The 22,881-nt window shown below is 37.0% G+C and overlaps 1 protein-coding gene across 1 annotated transcript in view; it reads left to right on the plus strand.

Moving 5' to 3' along the window:
- The window catches only part of SETD3 (SET domain containing 3, actin N3(tau)-histidine methyltransferase), a 56,040-nt gene that overhangs the window by 3,962 nt on the left and 29,197 nt on the right, over positions 1-22,881 (plus strand). The window contains exons 2-6 of the mRNA XM_071745630.1: positions 15,988-16,097; positions 17,649-17,741; positions 19,790-19,938; positions 20,987-21,059; positions 21,563-21,819. Of these exons, the coding sequence (XP_071601731.1) occupies positions 15,995-16,097; positions 17,649-17,741; positions 19,790-19,938; positions 20,987-21,059; positions 21,563-21,819 (675 nt within the window). The 5' untranslated portion in view covers positions 15,988-15,994. The remainder of the gene's footprint in view (positions 1-15,987; positions 16,098-17,648; positions 17,742-19,789; positions 19,939-20,986; positions 21,060-21,562; positions 21,820-22,881) is intronic.

Consider the following 22,881-nt stretch of genomic DNA (forward strand, 5'->3'; position numbering starts at 1 on the left):
TCTTTCCTGCATCTCCTCCACCATTATTCCATTTGTGCCATCTATCCCTGTCTATCCTTTACCACTTCTCATACTGTTCAGCAAGTCTGCTAATGCTTTTTCTTTTTTTGAAGTAAGAAAGACTTAGAACCACAGTCTTGCATTTCAGTTCTGGGATCTGTGACCTGGCTAGAGCAGCAGACCTGTCAGCTGTAGGAAGGACTCCAGCCTGGGCTGAAGCATGCTGAGATGTGAATTTCTGTGCTTCAGATCAGCTTTATCTGCAGTGAGTTCATGCAGAGGTGTTACGTGCCCTGAAGCTGGCCACATCTAAGTGCTACATAAGGTAGACATTAAGCAACAGACATGTTTCTGAGACTGTAGCTGGAGAAGAGGCTGTTTCCCTCCTCACTCCAACCTCCCTTGAGGTAGCTGAAGAGAGCTCTAATGTCTCCTCTCAGCCTCCTCTTCTCCAGACTAAACAACCCCAGCTCCCTCAGCTGCTCCTCACAGGACTTGTGCTCCAGGCCCTGAATGAGCTTTGTTGCACTTCTGTGTCCCTCTTATAGTGAGGTGCCCAGAACTGAACACAGTACTCAAGATAAAGCCTCACCAGAGCCAAGTACAGAGGGATGATCACCTCCCTCTTCCTGCTGGCCACAGTGTTCCTAATACAAGCCAGGATGCCATTGGCCTTCTTGGACACTTGCACACACTGTTGACTCGTATTAAGTTGACTATCAACCAAACCCCCCAGGTCCCTTTCCAACTTACAGCTTTCTAACCACACTTCCCCAAGCCTGTAGTTTACCATGGGATTGTTATGACCCAGGTATAAGGCCTAGCATTTGGCCTTGTTAGACCAGGTACAATTAACCTTGGCTCATTGGTCTCACCTGTCCAGGTCCCACTGTAAGGCTTCCCTATCCTCCAGCAGATTGACACAGCCACCTCATTTGGTGTCATCTGCAAATTTACTGAGGGTACACTCAATCCCCTCATCCAAATCATTAATGAAGATACTAAAGAGGCCCCAGCACTGAACCCTGGGAGACACCACTTGTGACTGGTCACCAACCAGATTTAGTTCCATTTACTATCACTCTTTACAGCTAATTTTTTATCCAATACAGGGTGTATTTATCCCAGCCAAGTGCTATAAGTTTCTGAAGAAGAATGCTGTCAGAGACAGTTTCAAAAGCTTTACTAAAATCCAGATAGACAATGTCCCTAGCTCTTCCCTTATCCACTGGGCAACTCACCTTGTTGTACAAGATCAGGATAGACAGGACCTACCTTTTGTAAACCCATGCCCTGATCACCTGGTTGTGTTGTATGTACCCTGTGAGGGTACTCAGGGTGACCTGCTCCATAACCTTTCCTGGCATCAAGGTCAAACTGACAGGTCTGTAGTTCCCCAGATCATCCTTTCTGCCCTTCTTGTATATGGGCATTACCTTCGCCAGTTTCCAATCTATTGGGACATCCCCAGTTTGCCAGGACTGTTGATAAATACTGGAGAGTGGCTTGGTGAGCACTTCTGCCAGCTCCTTCAGTACCCTCAGGTGGATCCCATCTGGTCCCATAGACCTGTGCACAACAGGGCACTGATCAGTTCCTCCTGGACTGTGGGGGCCTCATTCTGCTCCCCATCTTGGTTTTCCAGTTCAGGGAGCTGTACCCTCAGGGAGCAATTGGCATTGACAAAGACTGAGGCAAAATGAGCACTCGGTTCGGCCTTTTCCATGTCTTCAGTCGCAAGTTTCCCTCCCAGGTCAAGTAGGGGGGGGAGATTCTCCATAGCTCTTGTTTTGCTATTTATATATTTATAGAAACACTATTATCTTTAATGATATTGGTCAGATTTAATTCAAGCTGAGCTTTGGCCTCTCTGATTTTCTTCCTACATATATTTGCAGTAACTTTGTAATCTTCCCAAGTTTCCTGACCTTCCTTCCATAGCCGATAGACTTCCCTTTTTTTCCTCAGGTCTGCCCAAAGCTCCTTGTTCAGCCAGGCTGGTCTTGTACCACACCAGCTCGTTTTAAGATGCACAGGTACACTTTGTTCTTGTGTCTTAAGGATTTCCCTCTTGAGGATTGTGCAGCCTTCCTGGACTCCTTTGTCCTTGAGGACTGTATCCCAGGGGATACCACCAACCAATCTCCTAAACTTATCAAAGTTTGCCCTCCAGAAGTCCAGGGAGGAAGTTCTATTGACCTCCTTCCTTACTTCCTCCTGAGTCCCCTGTCCATGCTTGCACCTCCTCTGTTTCTTTGAGTTTTGCCATTTTATTCATTCACTCAGGCCTCCTGCCACCTCTGCTTAACATCCTGCATACTGGAATAGAACATTCCTGCGCTTGGAGGAGGTGATCTTTGAAAGTCCCACCTGTTTACAGCTCTAGAAAATGAGGGAGTAGTAGCAAAATAACTTTCTTTACATCCTTCAGTTTTCAATTGCATGCTCTTAGAAGAGATGAAGTGGTAGGACACCAGAGCATATTTTGTGAAACCAAGAACAGATGCCCAGTGTGGTGAATACTGACTTACCCTTTATCCTTATCCTTTTATTTTTTTATTTTTTTTTTTTTAAATACAAGATACTTTGTTCTGAAAACTTTCACCTAAATGCATAAGTGTTCTGTTATGCATAAGTGTTCTGTTTAGGCATATGAATGAGTTTGTTATATTTTTAATACCAGTCCAGGCAACATTTCAGTGTTTGTCAAAATGTTTCTGGTTTAGTGCTTTGACAGGCATTACAGCTTACTTTGTTTTTAAAATTACTTTTCCAGACTTTTGCTGGGATGTAATGAATTGTTGCCAGTATGCTCTTCCATTGGTTGTTGATGGAATGGGGTAGAGGTTGAAATAAACATTCACAAATTTGGGCTTCTTAATTCTTCAAGACCAGTGATCAAATGTTTAGATCTTCCAGTCTTTGCAGATGCCATGTACCTATTTACAGGCAAAAATACTAAGTTCTACCAATTGAACCCTTGATACAAAAGCTTTTATTTAATACACCTACATATATTTTTTTTATTGAATGTGTTACTAGGGAGTAGCTACTGGTGTGTATCTAAAAACCTGTGACCCGCTTGTCCTGTGTTCAGGGATTTTTACATAAACTGAGCTTTCAAAATAGGCTCACAGCCTTCTGAGTAAATGCTCTGTGGCAGCCTGTTGTTTTGTGAGCTTTCAGATGACATGGTTAGAGCTGCTAGGATTCAGGAACTTGTTGGGACGTACACATTTCACCTGTCTTTCTGTGGTACTCCACTGCTAACCTGTGTAAGCAGCAGCAGCACTTTTATAACTCCTACTGCTCAGTGTGGAGGATAAATCTGCCTGGGTCTGGGTATGTCTTAATGTTTGAAGGCTGTTGTATATGTATGTATGATCTCACAACTGGGTAATCTTTTCTTTGGAAGCTGCCTTCTCCAAATAAAGTGGGTCTGAGCAGCAACCTAAGCTGTGTATGGATTACTTTCTTTCCTTCAGGAACTTTGTGTGCTGGAGTAGTATTTTTAGACATAGAGAATAGTTAGGGTTGGCTAGCAAAAAAAAAATAATGGCTGTCTACTTTGGATGACCAGCAGCAATGCTTAGTCTTTGCTTTGCAACTTTGCTGAGCAGAGTTGCATTGACAGCATATTAATATAATAACTCTTCCTAAAATAGAGAAGCATCCATTCCCTCTGGAGTATGCTGCACCTGATTCTGTCAGTCAGAAGCAAGTAAAATGGGTGTTGTCAGACCAAATTGAGAGGCTTTGTGTGCTGATACAGTGAAGAAGCTGATATAACTGTAAAGCTTAGAGTTGTGGAAAATGACTGTTGGGGTTTTGTGTGGTTATCAGGTCTAGATTGGTATCTGTTCTCTTCCCCTTTTTGTAAAAGTCAGCATTCAAGCAGTTGTTTCTCACTTTGTTCCCAGCTGATGCTTGGGAATAATAGTGAGCTCTGTAAGAGTTCATGAAATTACAATTTTTGCATTTCTGAGTGCTGTATTAAAAAAACAGAATCCCTGCTTTTGAGACAATGACAAACAATGTTCTGATTTCCTTCTGTCACTGTAGGATGCCTGGCTTGTACAGCCTGTTTCTCTGGCTTATTTAATCTTTGAATCCATGCCCAAATATAAAAAAACTGTCCCATTGCACTTTGAGTTTGGGCATTTAGAAGACTAAAATGAAATGACAGCCTGATGTGGTAACTGCTTGCTTTATTTTGTAGCGTCTTGTAGCTGGTCTTTGCAAGTGGTTTGGAGCTATAGTGCAGAGAAAAACTTTGCAGTCTCTAGTGAATGGAGGTCATCATCTTAAAGGAACAGTGTATGCCTACTTTGAAGGTGGGAAGTTAGTGTAGTGATGCAGCTTTGATTTGTTTTATCAGGGTTTTACTATTGTGCTCGAAGAAAGCAAAAAATCTATGCAACTTTGAGTAAGATTTTACCTTTTTTAAGGATACTTAATCTTTTCTAGAAAATGCTCAGAAATGCCAGATCAGGTTAATAACAAAAAGCTGGTCTGAGCACATTTCTGCAGACTTTCACTGTGACAGTATGTGACAGTTTGGCCTAAGGACATGGGCAGTCTAGTTTTGGAAAGCACTGCTGTTCCCAGAATGCATTTTTCTTTGGTGAAGAGACATTTACCACTACCACCTGCAGCAAGATATCAGGAGAGGCTTCTCTGTGATAATACTCATGGTGTTCATATTAATTTCTGTCCTTTCTGTTCCATAATGAAGAGCTGATCAGAGTAGAAGTCATCTCCATCTAGAAATTTGCCAGACTAGTAGATAGTGGTACTATCTGTGGAAGTGGGAAGCTCAGCTAGGGAAGAACTGGGAAGCAGAGTATTAACAGTATCAGCCACCCATGCCAGGATTCATGCTGCTGCTTGCTCCTTTGTTCTTGAGCTTATATTGCATAGGAACAAATTTTCATTCTGGGCTGATGGATAGAACTTAATTCTTGCAAGTGTTTCAGCTGTGGCTTTGGTGGCTATTGCAATGTACAGTTCATGGTCCTTTACTGCAGAAGAAGAGATGGCAGTGTTCCTGGTGAAACAAGCAGGGCTCTAGCTGTGGCAGCAGGTTTTAAAGCTGCTTCTAGAGCTGTGTCTTCTTCATATAGCACAGAAAGCCATGCATGTTTAAGATGAGATTGAAAGGTAGTGGGTCTCCAGCAGCCTGGGACTGCTGGAAGTCCAAACCACTGAATCTGAGGCAAATGAGAGAGCCCCCAGGAAAACAGGATGCAGGTAGCTAGGAATAAGAACATTGAAGTCTCAGTTTGGAGGAGTTGGAGCTTTGTAGGGGGACTGTATAAATGGTTGTAGTTCCTTAACTAAGGAACTAATTTAAGAATATTGCTTCTAGGGTCTGGTCAGTCCTACTCTTGGTTTTGGCACATGGTCTGCCTGGCAGTTAGACAGATATGCTAATGACACTGTTAGTGGTTTGCATGGAAGTAAGGCAGGGTAAAAAATCTGATTTTCAGCACGTGTTAACAGTGCATTAGTATATTTCAGGCAGTAATCTTGTGAAAAGATACTGTGCAGTCTTTCTCCCTTAAAACTGAAGAAGGCTTTTTTCAGATTTGGAGTGGTCATCCTGGATGTGTTCTGGTACAAGAGAGTGCAATGCATTTGCTCTGTAATGGATTTGCTAAAATGCTCAAAATATTTCTGCTTTAGTTTGTTTTGACACTTGCAAATCTACAAAATAAATGATCTACCAAGTAGTTCTACCATAGTTATTCAGAATTGGGAGGATTAAGATTTCTGAGAAGCTGATGATAGTTTACAGTACCTTGTGGTTTGTTTATATTTTGGTTATTATTTTATCAAATATTTCAAAACTCAAGGGTGAAGCCAAGTAATACTTACTATTGCTGCATCTTTCTTGTACCTGACAGCCTAGTAAATGCCTGTGTTATAAGCTACCCTATTTCAAACTTCTGCAATGTCAGTAGTTTGAGTAAATATGAAGGAGACTCTGGGGGCTCCAGTTGCCAACTATGAGTGCCAAAAATTAAAAAGGGGCTTGAGGGAACCAGCTCCTTCATTTTCAAGGTCTAAAATTAAAAGATCAGAAGACTGCTAATATTTCCCCTGAAACTCCAAGCCTTGCTTTTGAGAACAGTCACATTTTAACCACCAGATGGGAAGTGGACTTAAGGCCAAGTGGGTTTCTAAGGTTTTCCAAGTGTTACTAAGCCTTCAATTACATCATTTATCAGACATTCACTTCTTAATTATTTTTTTTTTTTACAATGCACATAACACTTAAATGTTGTAAGAAGCTACTTTCTAAACTCTCAAAATAGTATTCTTTGGTGATTTAGAAATACTAAGTGTTTGGTATGCTATGGGTGCTTTCAAGGATGCTCAAATTACAGTGTCTTGAAGTGTTAATCAAAACTGGGCTTGAGGGCTGGGATCTATTCAGTGCTGTTTCCTCAACAAAAAAGTTCCTAATCATTAGCACCTGCTACAAGGCAGGTCTGAAATAATTTTATTGGGAAAGATTTTTTTTTTCTTTGAGCTATTAAGAGAAAACTCCGGTGGTGCTCTTTGTATCGCTTGCATTGCAGTAAATCTGTGTGCTGCTACAACTTAAATGGTTGTAACCCTTGTACTACACTATGATAGAACTAAGAGCACATATTTCCTCAGACTTCACATGGCTCCATGTGTAATGAATAATAGTAATGTTATTCATTATTTCCAAGAATGATCAGTGATTTTATTTTATTTTGTATTATATATATATGTATATATATATATGTATGTAGTGCTAGTTGATGTCTCTCCACACCCAGATCAGGAATGCAGGCAGATGTGCTATGTAGATGTGAAAAAGTGCAGCATACTCTCATGGAGGTGGAGTACCATTCGAAACTTCTTTTTTCTTCCCTGCTACCATGAACTCAATCCTTTTTCAAAATGACCTGTCTGGTGTCTTTCAGGATTGTACAAGATGCATGATACCATCTCACAGCATGCATGTTACCGCTATGGATACTGCCACATGTCCTAGAAAGGTTAAGAAAAGGCAGGTAAATGCCCACTGCAGTTCTTCATACTGCTACCTTTTCCTTGTTCACACTTGTTTGTACTGTGGTTTCTGGCTCCAGCTGGGAAGTTGTGGCATTAGTTATGCACTCAGTAGACACTTCTGAGCTGTTTGTGTGTGCTTTGTTTTCTTGTGGGATGACAGTGATCATAGGCACTGCTGGTCGGGGTGAAGTGCCAGCAGCACCATTGGGTACACTTTTAGGGAGTTAATTTGCTGCAGACAGAAGCTTGATGAACAGCTGTGCTTCACTTTTAGCTAGAGAAAAATACAGCAGTTATTTTAAAGCTGCTTAGATTCTCTTCTGTAAGGACAGGGTATTCCAGAAAACAACACAAAACTGTAGCTGAATTCAGATACCTATAACTTCAAGCACAGTTTAATTGTGCTCACTGGGTAGTGCAGTTCAGTGGCCAAATACAGGTCCTTAAGTATTTTTGTGGTTTTTGTTTTCTGGTTCCAGTAGTGGTACTGAAACATTGAGCCAATTTAAGTTATTACAAGACATGAATGTATAATGAAACTTATTTTGAGGCCAAGAATCAGGTGTGCTGCCACATAGCATAGCACAGGTCTTATAGCTTGTAGAAGCTAGTTCTGTGCTGTGGATATTGTAATTCCTTCCTCCTTTTTGTTAGATTTACAACATGTTTTGTCTCCACCTTAGTATGTATAGACTTAGTATAGTATAGACTGTGGGGGCAAGAAGTCTTTTGGAATTAAAGGGGCTTAGTGTGTCTGGTGTACAGTTACATCTGTATCACCTAGCTGCCTGAAGAAGAACCTTCCACCTGTGGATCAGTTACATTAAAAGGTCCCAGAAACTGTGGAGACTGCTTTTATAGGTTCTGGTGCTTGTGCCATGGTTGGAGATGTGGGTTGTCACTATGACGCTCCTATGTCACTGTCTGATTGGGAAGGAGCAGCCTCACAGGCAACAATAAATCATATTGAAGTTGCAATATGTATAGAAAGCAGAGGGTAGGCAAAGGTGTTAAGACAGAAAATAAACAGAACTCATAGAAATTTTCAGTGAATAGAAATAATTGTGGGCCCAATTGCTACTAGGCTGCTTGAGGGCATTCCACTTAGGTGGAATTATTATTGCAATTAAACAGTAGTCCTTGGCTTTAAGTATCTTTAGCTTTAAATCTCTTCCTTGGAGACAGTCCAGTTAATTGGAATGTATGTTATTGCCTAGTTTTGTATTATTTATGCCATTGACTATAATGCAATTTAAAAAGGACTTTAAAAAAAATCAATTACAGTGATACCCAGGAAATTTTTTTGCTTTCCAATCAGACTCAGTTTTTTCTGCTCTAGCTGTTATGTGAAAGAGACAGTAATATATAATGACATTGATCCAATATATATCCATTTTTTTCTGTACATCCTAGAGAATGTATATTTCTCATATTACAACCAAACTTTTTTTTTTTCACCAGAAACACATGGAGAAATGGATTAATTTCCTATTAGAAGTTGTTTTTCCACCCCTTTAAAGAGGTGCTGTTTCCCTTTTGATGTTTAAAAATATGATTCTTAGTGACTAAGAAGCTGTTGCTGTGAGGGCTGATCCATGTGAACTGTACATTTTGGGTTACAACAGACAATTACTGTTTAAATGATGTGTGCTTTGATACCATCACCCTGAAGTTTTTAGTTGCATTCAAGGCACTCAAAATTTCAAAGCACATCAACTGTCCTGAACAGGGACTAAACTTCTACTCTTAGTTCTCTTTGTGGCAGTGTAGTGAGTGCCATACTGTTCTGCTGCATCTCTATTAACATAATATTGCTGAATTTTACTCATGCCTTTGTAGTCATCAGCAATGACTGATTTTCTTACTGTTGTCACTTAGTCTGTCTCTAAGCAAAATACTGAAAATGGTGATAAAAGTTCCTAGTTCTTGGTCGCATCTTTGATACCAAGGTGTACATAAAGTAGTTTTAGTGACTATCCTGTCACAGACAGGGAAGTACTAGGGGATGTGCTAAGTCTTGTTTTAATCAAGACCTAGGAAGAGTACTTTGTGGAGTCTTGAACTTGGCAAGCAGACAATAGAAAAGAAGGAAGGAGTGTTAAGCAGGACCTCATAAGATGAACTGTAAGAAAACTGCAGTGTGTAACCAATATATGTTTGTGCCAGCATCTCTCTCTCCCTGTACAATGTGTGCTTATGTGGGCTGCTGGTACAAGAACTGCCATGTTAAGGTTTTTCATCTGATCAAGTCAAGAATGCTTTCTGCATGTTGTATGAGACAGTTCATAGTTTCTTAACTACCAGGATGAATGTGCAGGCATTTGAGAGCAGAAGAACCTAGGGCATTCTATGTTGAACTGTGCGTTGGACTGATTTAGAGTTCAGTATTTTGCCACAAGGAGCAGTGTATCATATCTCGCTCTTAAAGAAAGAAGTTATTATAGGTTATGGCTAAGGTTATGAGAAACATAATTATGTTGTATTTGAAGTGGAATGCAGTTCTAAGTTGGAACAGCATGGGCTTTTCTATCATTAAGCATATTGGTGCTTTCTGTCAGTTATTTTTGTCAGCATTGTAATCATTATTATGGCAATACTTTAGATCTTGTGTTTAAAAAGGCCACCTTGTGTTAAGAACTGTGTAATCACAGGAGTTCCCACTTCCAATAGTGTTTACAACTTAAGTAGAAGAACAGAAGCATGGTACACTGCAATGATACTGTATTTCATAGAGCTTTTGTGGTAAGTTTATAGAGGAAATGAAGAAATGGAAGAAATAGGAAAGAGGAGTAGTGAGAGACAAGAAGTAATAGCAAGAAGAGAAGGTGGAGTACAGAGAAGGTGAGAAATCAAGAGCTGGGAGGAAAGGCATTGAATCAGTGACTAATTAGTCATTTTTTTAGTGGGAGAATCTAGATTAATACTTCAGGAGTGATGAGAGTGTTAATGTGGTTTCCAAGTGACATGATGTAGGTGGTTTTCACAAGCAAACATTGTGTTCATTGTAAATGTATAAGCTGAATTTTTCTTAAAGATCACAGATCTCTTCCTCCACCCACTCTGTTCCTACACTTCTTGATTTTATGCTATAAAACGTATTTATCTTTTTACCCATGGTCATGGGATTCAGTTTTAGGAGAAAAAAACCTTTATCAGTGGAAGCAAAGATCACATCCCCCGTAAGCCTAGTCATATCAAGTGTAAAATTGTGTTCTCCTACATACAGTTTGCAGAACTCCTGTCCATTGCCTGTAAGCATTAAGAATGTCCCTGAAGACCTTGGCTGTTCAACATATGTTTATACAAGATGATGATACATTTTCCACTCTGAGGTAGAGGGGAAAGTGACTTAGTCTGAGAAAATCAAACTGGAAAAAAATTGCAAGCCTGGTTTGTATGCATCCTACTCATCTGTCCTCCCTCTTGATAACAGCCAAGGAACATATCCCACAACCACCTACTACACTCACCTCTCCGTGCTCTTTGCATGGCTTGAGAATTCCCCTAGTTTTCTCCTTGTCTGCCCTTGTCGACCCGTATCTGTCCTTCTAATCCTGATTCTAAATCTGCACCCCTCACCTTCTGTGCTAGTATATGCCAAGATGATGCGTGGGGTGGGAACTGTTAGGTAATGGGAACATAATGTAATTAGCATCTGCAAGGTTCCGAGTTGAAGAAGCTACAATGTTAAGATACTGCCTTGGAAATAGACTGAGTCCTTGAAGCAAAGTTAAACTTGAATGGGTAAGTCTTGCCATGGGAATTGCTAACTTGGTTGTTATTGTAAAAGGCCAGTGAATTTTTGAGTAGCTGGTTTACTACTCTGTTAATTAAAAAGTTATAGCTGAAACAAATAAAGCTCATAGGGGCATGTCAATTCTGTCTTCTGGTCAGTTCTTAACAGCTTCATCCATCAACTTGTTGGACATAATTCAGTCAAATCTGATAGAGTGGTAGAACTCAAACATAAGTTGGTCCACTTGCTACCGGAGAAGCTGTGTAGAGAACAGTTGATCTGCTTGGCCTCTTTGTTAATCAGCATGGTAGGGTCATGTGGGGAGGGAAGCAAAAGCAATTTGGTGTCCTGGAAGAGATGAGGAGGGTAACTGAACACTGCAGGGATTCTAAGACCATTGGCAAAGATGCAGATAAGAAAGGGAGATGTAAACTGAAAATAAATCAGACTTTTCACATTCCAAATCAGGCGGGATAAATTGTTTTGTATTAACATAGTTAAATACTTAAAAATTAATATGGTCCTTGCTTAGCAAATCATTATATTCACAGTTTTCTAATGCAGGTTACAAGGTTGTATTTTTACCCAATGAGTGAGAGGTAGGTATCTTTATAGTCTCTTATGATAGACTTTTTTCTATCAAACTTAACTGCAGCTCTACATAATGCTGCAGTGAACTCCTTGGCAGTTATGTGAATGTGAAAAGCTGGGGATATTTGTAAATGATTAAACTAATTTTTCTGAAAGATTGTTTGGAAAGATCTATATTTTATCATCTAAGCTTGGAATTACTTCCCTAAAGAAATGGTATGGTGTGATGATACCAAGTTCTTCAGTACCATAAATATTAGCTTTCTTGAATAAATTCTTAAGTATTTTAAAAAAACAAACCATAAAACACCTCCACACAAAAAAAAATCCAATCAAAACCAAACACATGCTCTTTAGTACTTTTGAAATTTTTGTATAGAGTTTCTCATGGATATCTTCTAAAAGATAACTGTTAGGTGAACAGGTAAACAAGCTGTAAGTCAAGAAGGGGAATATTTTATAGCTCCTTTATTTGTGTATGATGCAGAAATAGGTTCAAAGTCTGACACAACATAACTGCACTTTGATAGCTGTATTAGAGGGGGGAGATGGATCATTTACACCCCTCAGTGCCAGTTTTGGCATGATTATGTTTTCTAAGCCAGCTCAGACACTATATTTGGAAATGCAGTTGTGTTGTTTGCTACCAAGCTTATTCATCATGGCTGTCAGTATATTCTCTCTTTGCAGAATGTTTTCAGGAATTTTCAACAACATGTACTTGAAAGGAAACATGGCATAGTGCGTACAAAAAATATTAATCAGAAGACAACCAGAAAAGCAAACATAAAAAAAAAATTTAAAAAGAAAAAATTAAAAAAAAAAGGCAAGCCAAATCACTTTTCCACTGAAATGCGTATTGCTGTTGCATTAGAGATTTATGAAGTCTGCAGTGCATCTTAGTCCTGAGGTCCATTTTTTTTTTAGTTTGTTTCTCTTTAAATGTCATGCAAGTGTATTTTATATTGCTGCTTCTATTGTCGTGTATGTACTGGCAAACAGCCTGTCCTTTTATTGCTGTGCTGAGAAGCAGGGCCATATTGGATTTTTTTCTAAACAGTTATTTATTATTCTTATTAATTTCAAATTTTAAAGTACCTTTTTTTCTGAAGTTACAAATTTTTTTAATTTCAGTTGAATTGAAATCTAACTCTAAAATCTGTTTCATGAAGCATAATTTTAATAATGTAATTTTAATTACAAAAAGTTGTCTCACAAAGGAATCACACTTTCTCCATTTCTTCTTATCACTGTGACTCATCACTTGCTGGTTTAAGTATGGCAGAGAGCATTGCCAAGTGTTTTATTAAATTCTGTAAAAAAGTTCATAATCTATATTATATGTTATATAAAATATATTATGTCACTTCTTTTTTATATGGAGCTGCTCCAATAGGTTGGTATTAGGAATATGTATTCTGGACAACCATGTGTGTCAGAAATTTCATTCAAATTACAGCTTTTGCTAAAAAATATCTCTTTCAGACTCGTTAGATTTTTAAACAGTTCTCTACATTTCATGTTACTGAGAAGTGAATGCAGACATGTAATACAGGAAGTGGAAACCTATTTTTCTGATCTGGAATGAGATTAAAAAGCACAGTTCTGATTAAGATAGATGATTCCTTAAAAGGAAATACTTCCATAACAAGACAACTCAAGATATTTATGAGAGAGAGACTTGCTGATTTAATCATGCATGCAGAGTATTTTCTCTATAGAAATTCTGATGATGAAGAAGCAATAGTTTAGACAAGATATATGTGTCGAAGGAGAGAGCAAAGATACAGAACTTCATCTTCATATACTGGTAGCATCCTACTGAAAAAATGCATTTCTGATTACAGTGCCATCAATCTAATGGTTTGTGTTCACTGAACTTTATTTTTCCTATATTAACTTTGCTGCTTAATAACTTAGCAGTAGGAGCTGAGGGAGATCTTGTACTAGCCTTGAATTTCTTATTTGCATAAAGCGGATTTCAGCTATAGATTGTATTTTGCCTCTAAAGGAATAGTCATCCACGATCGTAATGCAATACTCAGCGATCAAATTTTTCTTTTTGTCATACTTGGAAATTTGATCTTCACATACTCTAAAATCAGCTTTATCTTTAGACATAACTCTTGGCAATGCTTTTACTGCAAAAATAGGTTCTCACTACTAACATGTTTCATACAGGGAGAAATTCAAAAATCGTGATCTAACCATGTACCATATTCATACTGCTTCATGTATTGATGTAGCATTGTAATGGATACACAGTTGTCTCTGGGTTTTTTCTTCTCCTAAAATCTACTGATGGATGTTTATATTGCAAGCAGATTCTTCCTCTTAAGAGAGCTTAAAAGGAAAAAAAAAGCTCCCAGTATTTTGGTAGTTTTGTATACAGAACATTTACTTAGGCTGCTTTTCCTCCATTTATTAGTTAATAAACATATTTTGTTCTTACAAATGAGAAACTAGAATCCTTAATTTTAATTATTCAACTTTCCTTAATATTTATGAGCATCTTGATTAATAAGTGCTTAATTAATAAGTCATTAATTTATAAGTGCTAATATGGAACATACTGTACGAGTACTTTTTGATTCTGAAGATGTAGGGGACTGTGTTTAGAATATAGAAAATAGATTTTTTTTAACCAATATAGAACTGCATTGTTCATGCTTCGAATGTTTTTAACTCTGTCCCCAAACCTGCTGTTGGATCCATTACAGACCTATCTGACTTGAATTCTTTCAAGAGCAGAAGGGTTTTAAGTTAAAGTAACAGGATGGCATACGGTAGAGGAGAACACTTATGTGAATGGATGATGTGCACATGAAGTCTTTGTCAAGGTGGCCTCCTGCACCAAGAAGTCTTTTTATCTTTTTACATTTATGAGAACATTACTAAAAACGACAAGAAAAAAAAAAGCAAAAACAACCAAACACACAAAACCAAACCAAAACTAAACCTAACAAACAAAAAACAAAACCAAAAAACCAAAACAAACAAAAAACCCAAACCAAAACAAATCAGAAAAACCCAAAGTTGTGCATAATGGGAAGATCATGAAAATAAACTTTGCTAAATACTTTTTTTGTTGGTACTGTTCTTCTACAGCTTTGTCTTGCACTTTATTATGGCAGGTTGGCAATTTATTGGTCTTGTTTCAAAAGTGTACTACTGTAAATTCAACATGGATCTCATGGGCTTTACTCCCTGCTTCATAAATTAGCTGAAAAATGTTATCAAGTATTGTATCAAATGTAATTGGTTGCAGTAAAGCAGTGTCTTTCAAGAGGATACCCAGTGTTAATTTAAAAACTTCAAAGGGTGTGACCAGCCTCTGTGATTAGGTGGAATCTGGGGCATCTCTCTTCACTAGCCTGCCTGTTCATGATAGCAGCTGTATTGAGAAAGCTATGCAATTCAAGGGGAACTGATAAAAAGTAAGCAGCACAGATGGGTTATTTGAGCCTTTCATATCTGCTAGAAAGAGAACTAAAATTGAGGATGGGTGGGGTGGCTGTGTCCCAGGACTTTATTTTCTGTGTACTCAGTGGTAGTCTTGTTTCTTTGCGTTGGAAGATGAAAGAATTCGGTTTCCCACTAGAAGTTTATTAATATATTACATTTGTTTTTAAAATACCTTCTCTATATAGTTATGGATTGCAAAGTTTCAGCTTTGGTCAATGTGGAGAAGCAAGTTTTCAGCTGCTGGTCAATACTTTCCAGTATTAATACCAGCTGCCAAATAACAAAACTTTTTGGTAGAGTATGGGAAAAAACATTTCATTTTGGGTTAGCTAGCTACACTGAACAAGGATAGAAGGATCCCTTTTATATGGAGAGAGCACTCAGAACATTTCTATATAGTGACTTTGAGCATTTTTATGGACTTTATTGTGCAGTGCATGATAACTTAAAGCTGCTGTTGCTGAGGTGGTGTTAGTGATGTAGGCAGCTGAAGTCTTTCCGATGTCCGAAGAGTGTGTCTGACTCCCCTCTCACCATGAAATAACTGGACATAGTTTTTTCTATACTGTATGGAAAGTTGTTATGTACCATATAGACTATGTAGGCTGCACATGCAGAGATGAAAGCATCAGTTGATGATGGTCAGTTACCATTAGTTGTGGCAACTAGAAGCTTTCTTGAACTAGTTCTCTTGAACTACAAGAAGATGAATATGAATGAAGATACGAGTATGATAATTTGATTTTATTTTGAAGTGGAATACATAATTTTGTATTTCTTTTGAATTACTATTTTAGTACAGTCACAAATATTATTTCATCCGTTGTCTGCAGTGTAGCTGATTAGGTAAAGTAACCTGCTTTTGTATAGCATGGATATTTGGTATCCATGTTCACAGCGAATGAATTTGCAAATTTTCTAAATGTTTGGGGTTTGTTGGGTTTTGGTTTTGTTTTTCTCTCTCAGATTCTATTTTCTAATTACCCTGTGATAATTAATATGCATCTATATGAAGTATTGCTTTAGATTGCGCTGTGCATGTCTTACATTCAAAGCCATGCAATAAGAGAATATCTTGTCCATTCATTATTAATGTCTTTTATTTCTTAGTAATTTGTGACAATGTGCTTCTTCATCTGTTTCAGTTGGAAGATGGGGAAGAAGAGCCGAGTAAAAACTCAGAAGTCAGGTACAGGAGCCACAGCAACAGTATCTCCAAAGGAAATGTTGAATCTAATCAGTGAGTTACTGCAAAGTAAGTTTTTTTTTAATGCCTCTGGGAAAAGGGATGGTGTGTAGACCACTTAAAAATGTTGAAACCAGTGAATTTTATTCATTGTGTGTGGCTAAGATTGCTATTTCAGCCTGCTTAAGATAGTATAGTATATACTTCATAGTATCTAACTCTGTTAGTATATACCATTATTGGCTTGTTTAAATGTGTCTGCACTGGATATAGCATATATTTGGCAGCCTGTGGATTTATATCTCAACACACACATAAATACTGGATGAGATTAGATTTTAAAAAAACTAGTCTAGAAAACTTCAATTTTAAGTTTTGTCAAAAATGTTTTTCTTCTAAAACTTGAGAGTTGCACTGTTTATAACTTGAACAGTATTTTGAGCTGCTTTTAGAGTAGAGAAATTAACTATGAAAAGCAGCAATACAACTCAGTTCAACAGTAGTGATGTTTTTTTCTCTTAAGTAAACTTTGTTCTTGTTTAAAAGTGCTTAGGTCTTGTGTATTGATCAAAAGTTTGTTTCACTTGTTAAGGAACTTGGAACTCATCCATTCTTTCTAGTGAATATGAAAAGCAGAGTGTAAGTCTGTATGATGATGCTAAAATACTGTTCACACTTTAGTCATTAGTAACTGTGCTAAGCTACATTGCTTGTTGAAACACATGTCCAGATTTTCATATCCTGGACACATCTAAATGTTGTCTTAGAAAAATTAGAGTTTCTCTTCAGTGTTACTCTCAGAGAGCAAACAAGGAGTTGGCAGAGCAGTTCTATGCTTATATTACAATTGGCCTCTGCTTTGCTTCAAAAAAAATAAAGCGTAGATCTCATTTTCTAAGCAAAACAAGTATCAGCTGTTCTTTTTGTCAAGCTTCCATATTTACTTAACACAAAGATTTTTCAAATCAATTGAGCACGGTAATCTTCAGCTGTCCGCTTGGATTTATGCAGCTTAGATCAAGAAATCCACGTGCTGGCATTTGAAATATTGTCAGAGACACTGTGGATATAATCAAAGCTGAAGCTTGGCTAAGAATTCCTTTACTTGCCCTCCAGTAAACATGCATCTGTGAAAACCGAATTGACTAGGCAGGTCAAATGTGTGTACCAACAAATTTCTGAATTACTTAAGGTAAGGTCCTTTTGTTACAGCAAGAATGATGGCAGGCAGGCTAATGTAAACAGAATGGTTTGCATGTATTATTGAAAACACTTTTTTTTGTCATCTGAGAGATGATCTACTTAGTGGTCTGGTCGCTTACCTTTTTTAATTCCTGTCTTTTAAAAAATTTGTTGTTTCTTAAATCTGAAAGAATATTAAAAGAAAAGAAAAAAAAAGCAGGAACTTGAGTCAAGTTATACTGTGAAAATTTTTAAAGTATCTATTGATGGGACACTTATAATGGAGATTATAGTATTTACCATGTAAACATATTTGAAAGACAAGTAGTACTAAGGCTCAGTTAAAGTTCCTGGGAAACCATGACCTTTTCCGTAGTGTTAAAAAAATATGTACACTTTATTAAGAAAAATGTTTTTATTTGGCGTTTTTATTTCCAGAATGCAGCAGTCCTACTCCAGGTCCTGGTAAGGAATGGGAAGAATATGTACAAATTCGTTCACTTGTTGAGAAAATTCGCAAAAAGCAAAAAGGTAAATGTGAAAGGCTTTAGAAGAAGGGTGGCTCATAGTATTGATTTGCCTAAGGAACTGTCTGTTGACAAGGAGTATTTTTGTTGTTGTTATATAAATATTATGCAATTCTATTATTTTTAGGATAAAAAACCTTAATTCTCTGACATGTAGCTCCCTTTAATAATTTCAGGTGTTTCTGAAGTGTTCTGGTGGGCATTAATCATTTTAATACGTATAATTCTGAGTGACTATCTTGTGATAATTCTGTTACATTAGTAAAAAAAAGACCTTGAGATTGTAATGAGGTACCTGTCTGAAGGACTATAAGCAAAAATCCTTTGTGAAAGTCTTTTTTGATTCCTGATTGCATAGTCCGCTCCTCTGTCTCTACATCTGAACAGTTTGAATTGATGTTATAAGTATTTTATTGTAGCCTGAACAATTTAATGGACATGGAAAGTTTCAGCAATTCAACATCATGATATTAAACTATGTTAAAATAAAAATACTTAAACATGCAAAAATAAGTGCATCAGCTAATAAATCTTTCTACTATGAATCAAGAACAAAATTAAAATAAATTCTAACGGTACCACAGATAATATGGAGTTTTATTGCTAATTTTCCTGTTTAAGTTATGCTTGTTTTTTAAATTAGAAAAGTGTTCGTCGAGTATGTTCTGCAACAGCTCACTGTTGTTGCTACTTTATTTTCCTATTAGCTTTGTTTATATCTGGAGGTATGCTCCTAAAAACTTTTTTTGCGTAATTATAGAAAAAAATTACTTTTTTTACGACTGTATTTTAATAGCAGAGGAATAACTCACTGATACTTACATGGTGATGACAAAAAAACCCAGACTGCATTTAAAATGAAGCTTGAGTGTTTCATGTACTCGCTTGAAGAAGCAAAGACTGTACTTTGAGGCTTGAAATATTATTTTCATTTGGTTTTAATCCTTTTTTACTAATACATAGTAATCTTAGTTCATGGAAGGATGTTTCAACCTATGAACATCAGTTAATGGCAGAGGGCATATGGAAGCATAAGTGATAGTGTTTGAGTGATTGCATCCCGTAGCTCTGTAGAAGTGAACTTTCTGTTTTGCTATCGTGTAACTTCTGCAAATGTGTTGCATGAGTCCTGTTTTTTCTGATGTAAACCAAAGGTTATGTTAAAACAAAATTCAGGTTAACAAGAACTGAGTTAGCATTAGGGCTATGCTGTTCACCGTATCTTTCTTCTTTGCCAGAAAGATTGAAACATTCATCAGAGAAAATGCTGGTAACGTTTAGTCAGTCATAAAATACCCTGAATGTTTCAGGGGCATTTGAAAACTTTTAATGTGAGCTGACACTGGATTTTGGGTTGAAAAGAACATAGAGGCAAAGTAGTATAAAAGGAGCTGGCTTAGTGTATCTGGGAACTATAATGCATAGGTTCAGATCAGATGATAGAAAAGGGGAAAGCTTAGGAAATTAATGAGACTTGTGATTTCACTGGTGGACCACGTGCCGATGCAGAAGCAAAGTGTAAAAATCTGGATGAGCTCTGTGATATCAGGAGGATGATCAGTCCTTAGTTATTTTAGTCAGTCCATATGCTGCAGGAAAAGCTAACTGCCTTGCATGTGAGAGGAGCTTAAGATCTGCTTACCATTGTTTCCAGTCCTGAATTAATGAAATTGCAACTTGTCTTTCAGATTCCTCCTTGTGTCTATATTATCACATTGTGGTGATTGCATTTATCAATCACCATTAATCTGGAAAATATTTTCACTCTTGTTTATTTAAAAGAGAAAGAGGAGCTCTGTTTAGGTGGTTATTTTTTTAAGATCACAGGTAAACCAATTTGGCAGAATTTTTTTAAGTTGTTGAAAATTGGGTATGATATTTTTATACTATTAACATTTAACAAAGACCAGTTCTAACTTAACTGCTTCATAGTAGAGCTGCTGTGGGATAGCAGATAGATTTTTACATATGCTTTTCTACTGAACTTATTTATCTTTCTAGATCCTCTTATTTCTGTTGTGTTGTTTTGTTTTTAATAAATTGTGTATATAGGTTTGTCTATTGTCTTTGATGGAAAAAGAGATGACTATTTCCCTGAACTGATTAAATGGGCAACTGAAAATGGAGCTTCCACAGAGGGTTTTGAAATAGCTAACTTTGAAGAGGAGGGGTTTGGTTTGAAAGCAACAAGAGAGATAAAGGTGAGCAAGTGCACATTTGACTTATATTGGAAAATCATGTTTGGAATGTAGTTGTGGAGATCTAAAATACCACATTCCCTTTCTTCTTTTTACTGCTTATGAAACTGCTGTTCTGAAATGCTCTCAGCTCTGTGTACCTGCGAAATAAAATTATTGATAAAATTGGGTATTCTTTTTGGTGACTATTGGGTACTATTGTGAATTTTCTAATCATTCTGGCTTTCTGTTTTTTTTTTAAAATCTGTGTTGCCTATGCATTTTTCCTAATCATCAGAGTACTCTCCCCACTGATATATCCCTCTCTTCCAAGTTTTTTTACTGTTTAGTCTTCTTGTAAAGCACGGTCCTTTTTGCTCAGACAGAGGCATTTGCATTACTTTCTATGGAAAAAAAAGTTTTAAAAAATTACCTAACAATTGCAAAGAATATCTTTTCATCCTCAGGTAATGAGTATAGATGCACACAGTTGGCTAACTATTAACAGGCAAGCATTTAATATTGCCTCTACCCGTTCCCATTTTACAGATGGTAAAGAGTTTTAAAGAACAATTATCTGTTGTAGAAAGAATCTTACAAAAGGAGCATATTGTATTAATATTAGGGTTTTAGTAGCACATAGATAATAAGGCTAGCAGTCCTATGGCTAGAACACTGACTTGTTCTAAAATAACAATAGGCACTGTGAGAAAACCTCTACTGTGAGAAAAAATACTTGATGACATAATTAATATCAGTATAATGTATCTGGTAGCTTTGAGGTTGTGTGGGCAGTCTACATCTTAGCAGTTCCAAACTGAAGCACTTTATTTTGTAATTTAAGTGTCTGTTTTAAGCTTTGTGTAATACAGATCGGAACATTTGTTTATCACAATATGAAACATAGCATGTTTGTTTAATTTGCAGTGGCAGAAAAGAAAGTATTCAGAATAATTTTGATTTAAAATAAATATAACAACTTGTAATTTAAAGAAAATGCATATTTGAAGAGACTTGCCATATCATATAAATGCTAAATGCTGACACTCTATGCATCTTTTCCTTTCTGTAGGCTGAAGAGTTGTTTCTATGGGTTCCTAGAAAACTGTTGATGACAGTTGAATCAGCTAAAAATTCAGTATTAGGTAAGAACTTAAGGAAGTTCTTAAGCAAGAAATTGATACATATGGGATCAGACAGTGGGAGACTTTTTTTAGCTGATCTCCTTTGTTGCAGGACTTGCTTATCATGAGGTTTGGAATACCTAGAACCTTAGAGTGTCAGAGGAAAGAACTGAACATTCCTCTTTCTTCCTAGCTGAGCACACCACTAGATATCTGCCAGAAATGTCTTATTTTGAATACGTATCTTGTAGGTTGTATATAACACTTGGAGAGAAAATGTTCTGAGACTTCTGTTCTAGTGTCTTCGTGCCTTCCATCATGCAATTGTACATGAGGCGTTTAGTGTGTCAACTAACTTGCAGCATAATACAGTGTGGGCAGCTAAATATTTTAGAAACCTAAAAAGCTTTTTTTGGTTGTTGAAAATTTTTATGTATTATCTCATCATGTTCATTTAAAGTAAATTTAGGATCGTTTTTCCATGGACAATTGATTTAGTGCCTCTCCTTTCTGCATTAATTCAGGATCTCTGTATTCTCAAGATAGAATTCTTCAAGCCATGGGCAATATAACATTGGCATTCCATCTTCTTTGTGAGCGAGCCAACCCCAACTCTTTCTGGCTGCCCTACATCCAGACACTTCCCAGTGAATATGACACACCTCTCTATTTTGAAGAAGATGAAGTGCAGTACCTTCAGTCAACTCAGGCCATACATGATGTTTTTAGCCAATATAAAAATACAGCTCGACAGTATGCCTATTTCTACAAAGTTATTCAGGTAAGCATCTTAAATGTAGTATATAATATATGTTGTTCTCATCATGACAATTGAGGAAGGTGTGAAAACAGGGATACTAAATAATAAAGCAAGTGCATTGCTCTGAAAGGATTGATTCATTAAAGCAATTTCCTGCTGTTTTCAAACTGCTGTTAAAATTTCTCATTTCAGTAGGATTATGAGTACATAAGAATGTATTTAGTTCGTTGAAAGGGGTGATTACTGACCTTTGTTTGGCACTGGATGGGGCTTCATCTTGAATACCATACAATTTTGGTCCTACCAGTACAAGAGATGTGTTGACAAACTGGAATTAAGATCAGAGGATGGCTATTAAGATATCATTTGCTTCAGCCCTTTACCCATACAAGGACAGACTGAGGAAGATGCCTTTGTTTATTCTGGGGAAAAGGAGAAAAGAGATGGTCCTATTGTTGTTTACAACTTGCTACTGATAAGCCAGACTCCAGAAGTTTGCCTGTGGGAAGTTGGGCTAGGTGACCTGCAGAGATCTACCAACTATGCCTCTTTGGAAAATGAATAATTTGCAGTAAATAAAGTAAAATTATAATTGTTAATTGACATATAATAAAACTATTGCATATGTTGTATTTCCAGTGACCATGGATTAACTGTTGTTTTCTATTCTATTTAAAATAATTATTTTGATTGCTTTCAAATACAAAGATAAATCCATCTGGTAAGAATTGAGAATGGAGAGGCTTGAGATGGTTGAACTTTTCATCATGTTCTGAAGTAATGATTTAAATTTAGTTTCTAAGATAGAACTGTTCTGACTGATGTTTAGACACAATAGATGCTGTAAGTGAGTGGTGATATATTCTTGTCAAGATAGTGCTCAATGTCCAAACATCCAAAGCTGTTTTTATGTACTGAAGGTCCACAGTTGTGTAATGTAGAGATTTATTTTTTTTTTCCATATGAGTGGTCAGAACACAAAGTAATTCTATTATCCTTTAACATTATCCAAGTTCCAAATCTTTTAATTGAATGTTTTAAATTAACAAAAGTTCAGGTTTTTTTCTTAGCTGTTTGGTGTTT

The sequence above is a fragment of the Heliangelus exortis genome, chromosome 5 (assembly GCF_036169615.1).
Source record: "Heliangelus exortis chromosome 5, bHelExo1.hap1, whole genome shotgun sequence".
NCBI lineage: Eukaryota > Metazoa > Chordata > Aves > Apodiformes > Trochilidae > Heliangelus > Heliangelus exortis.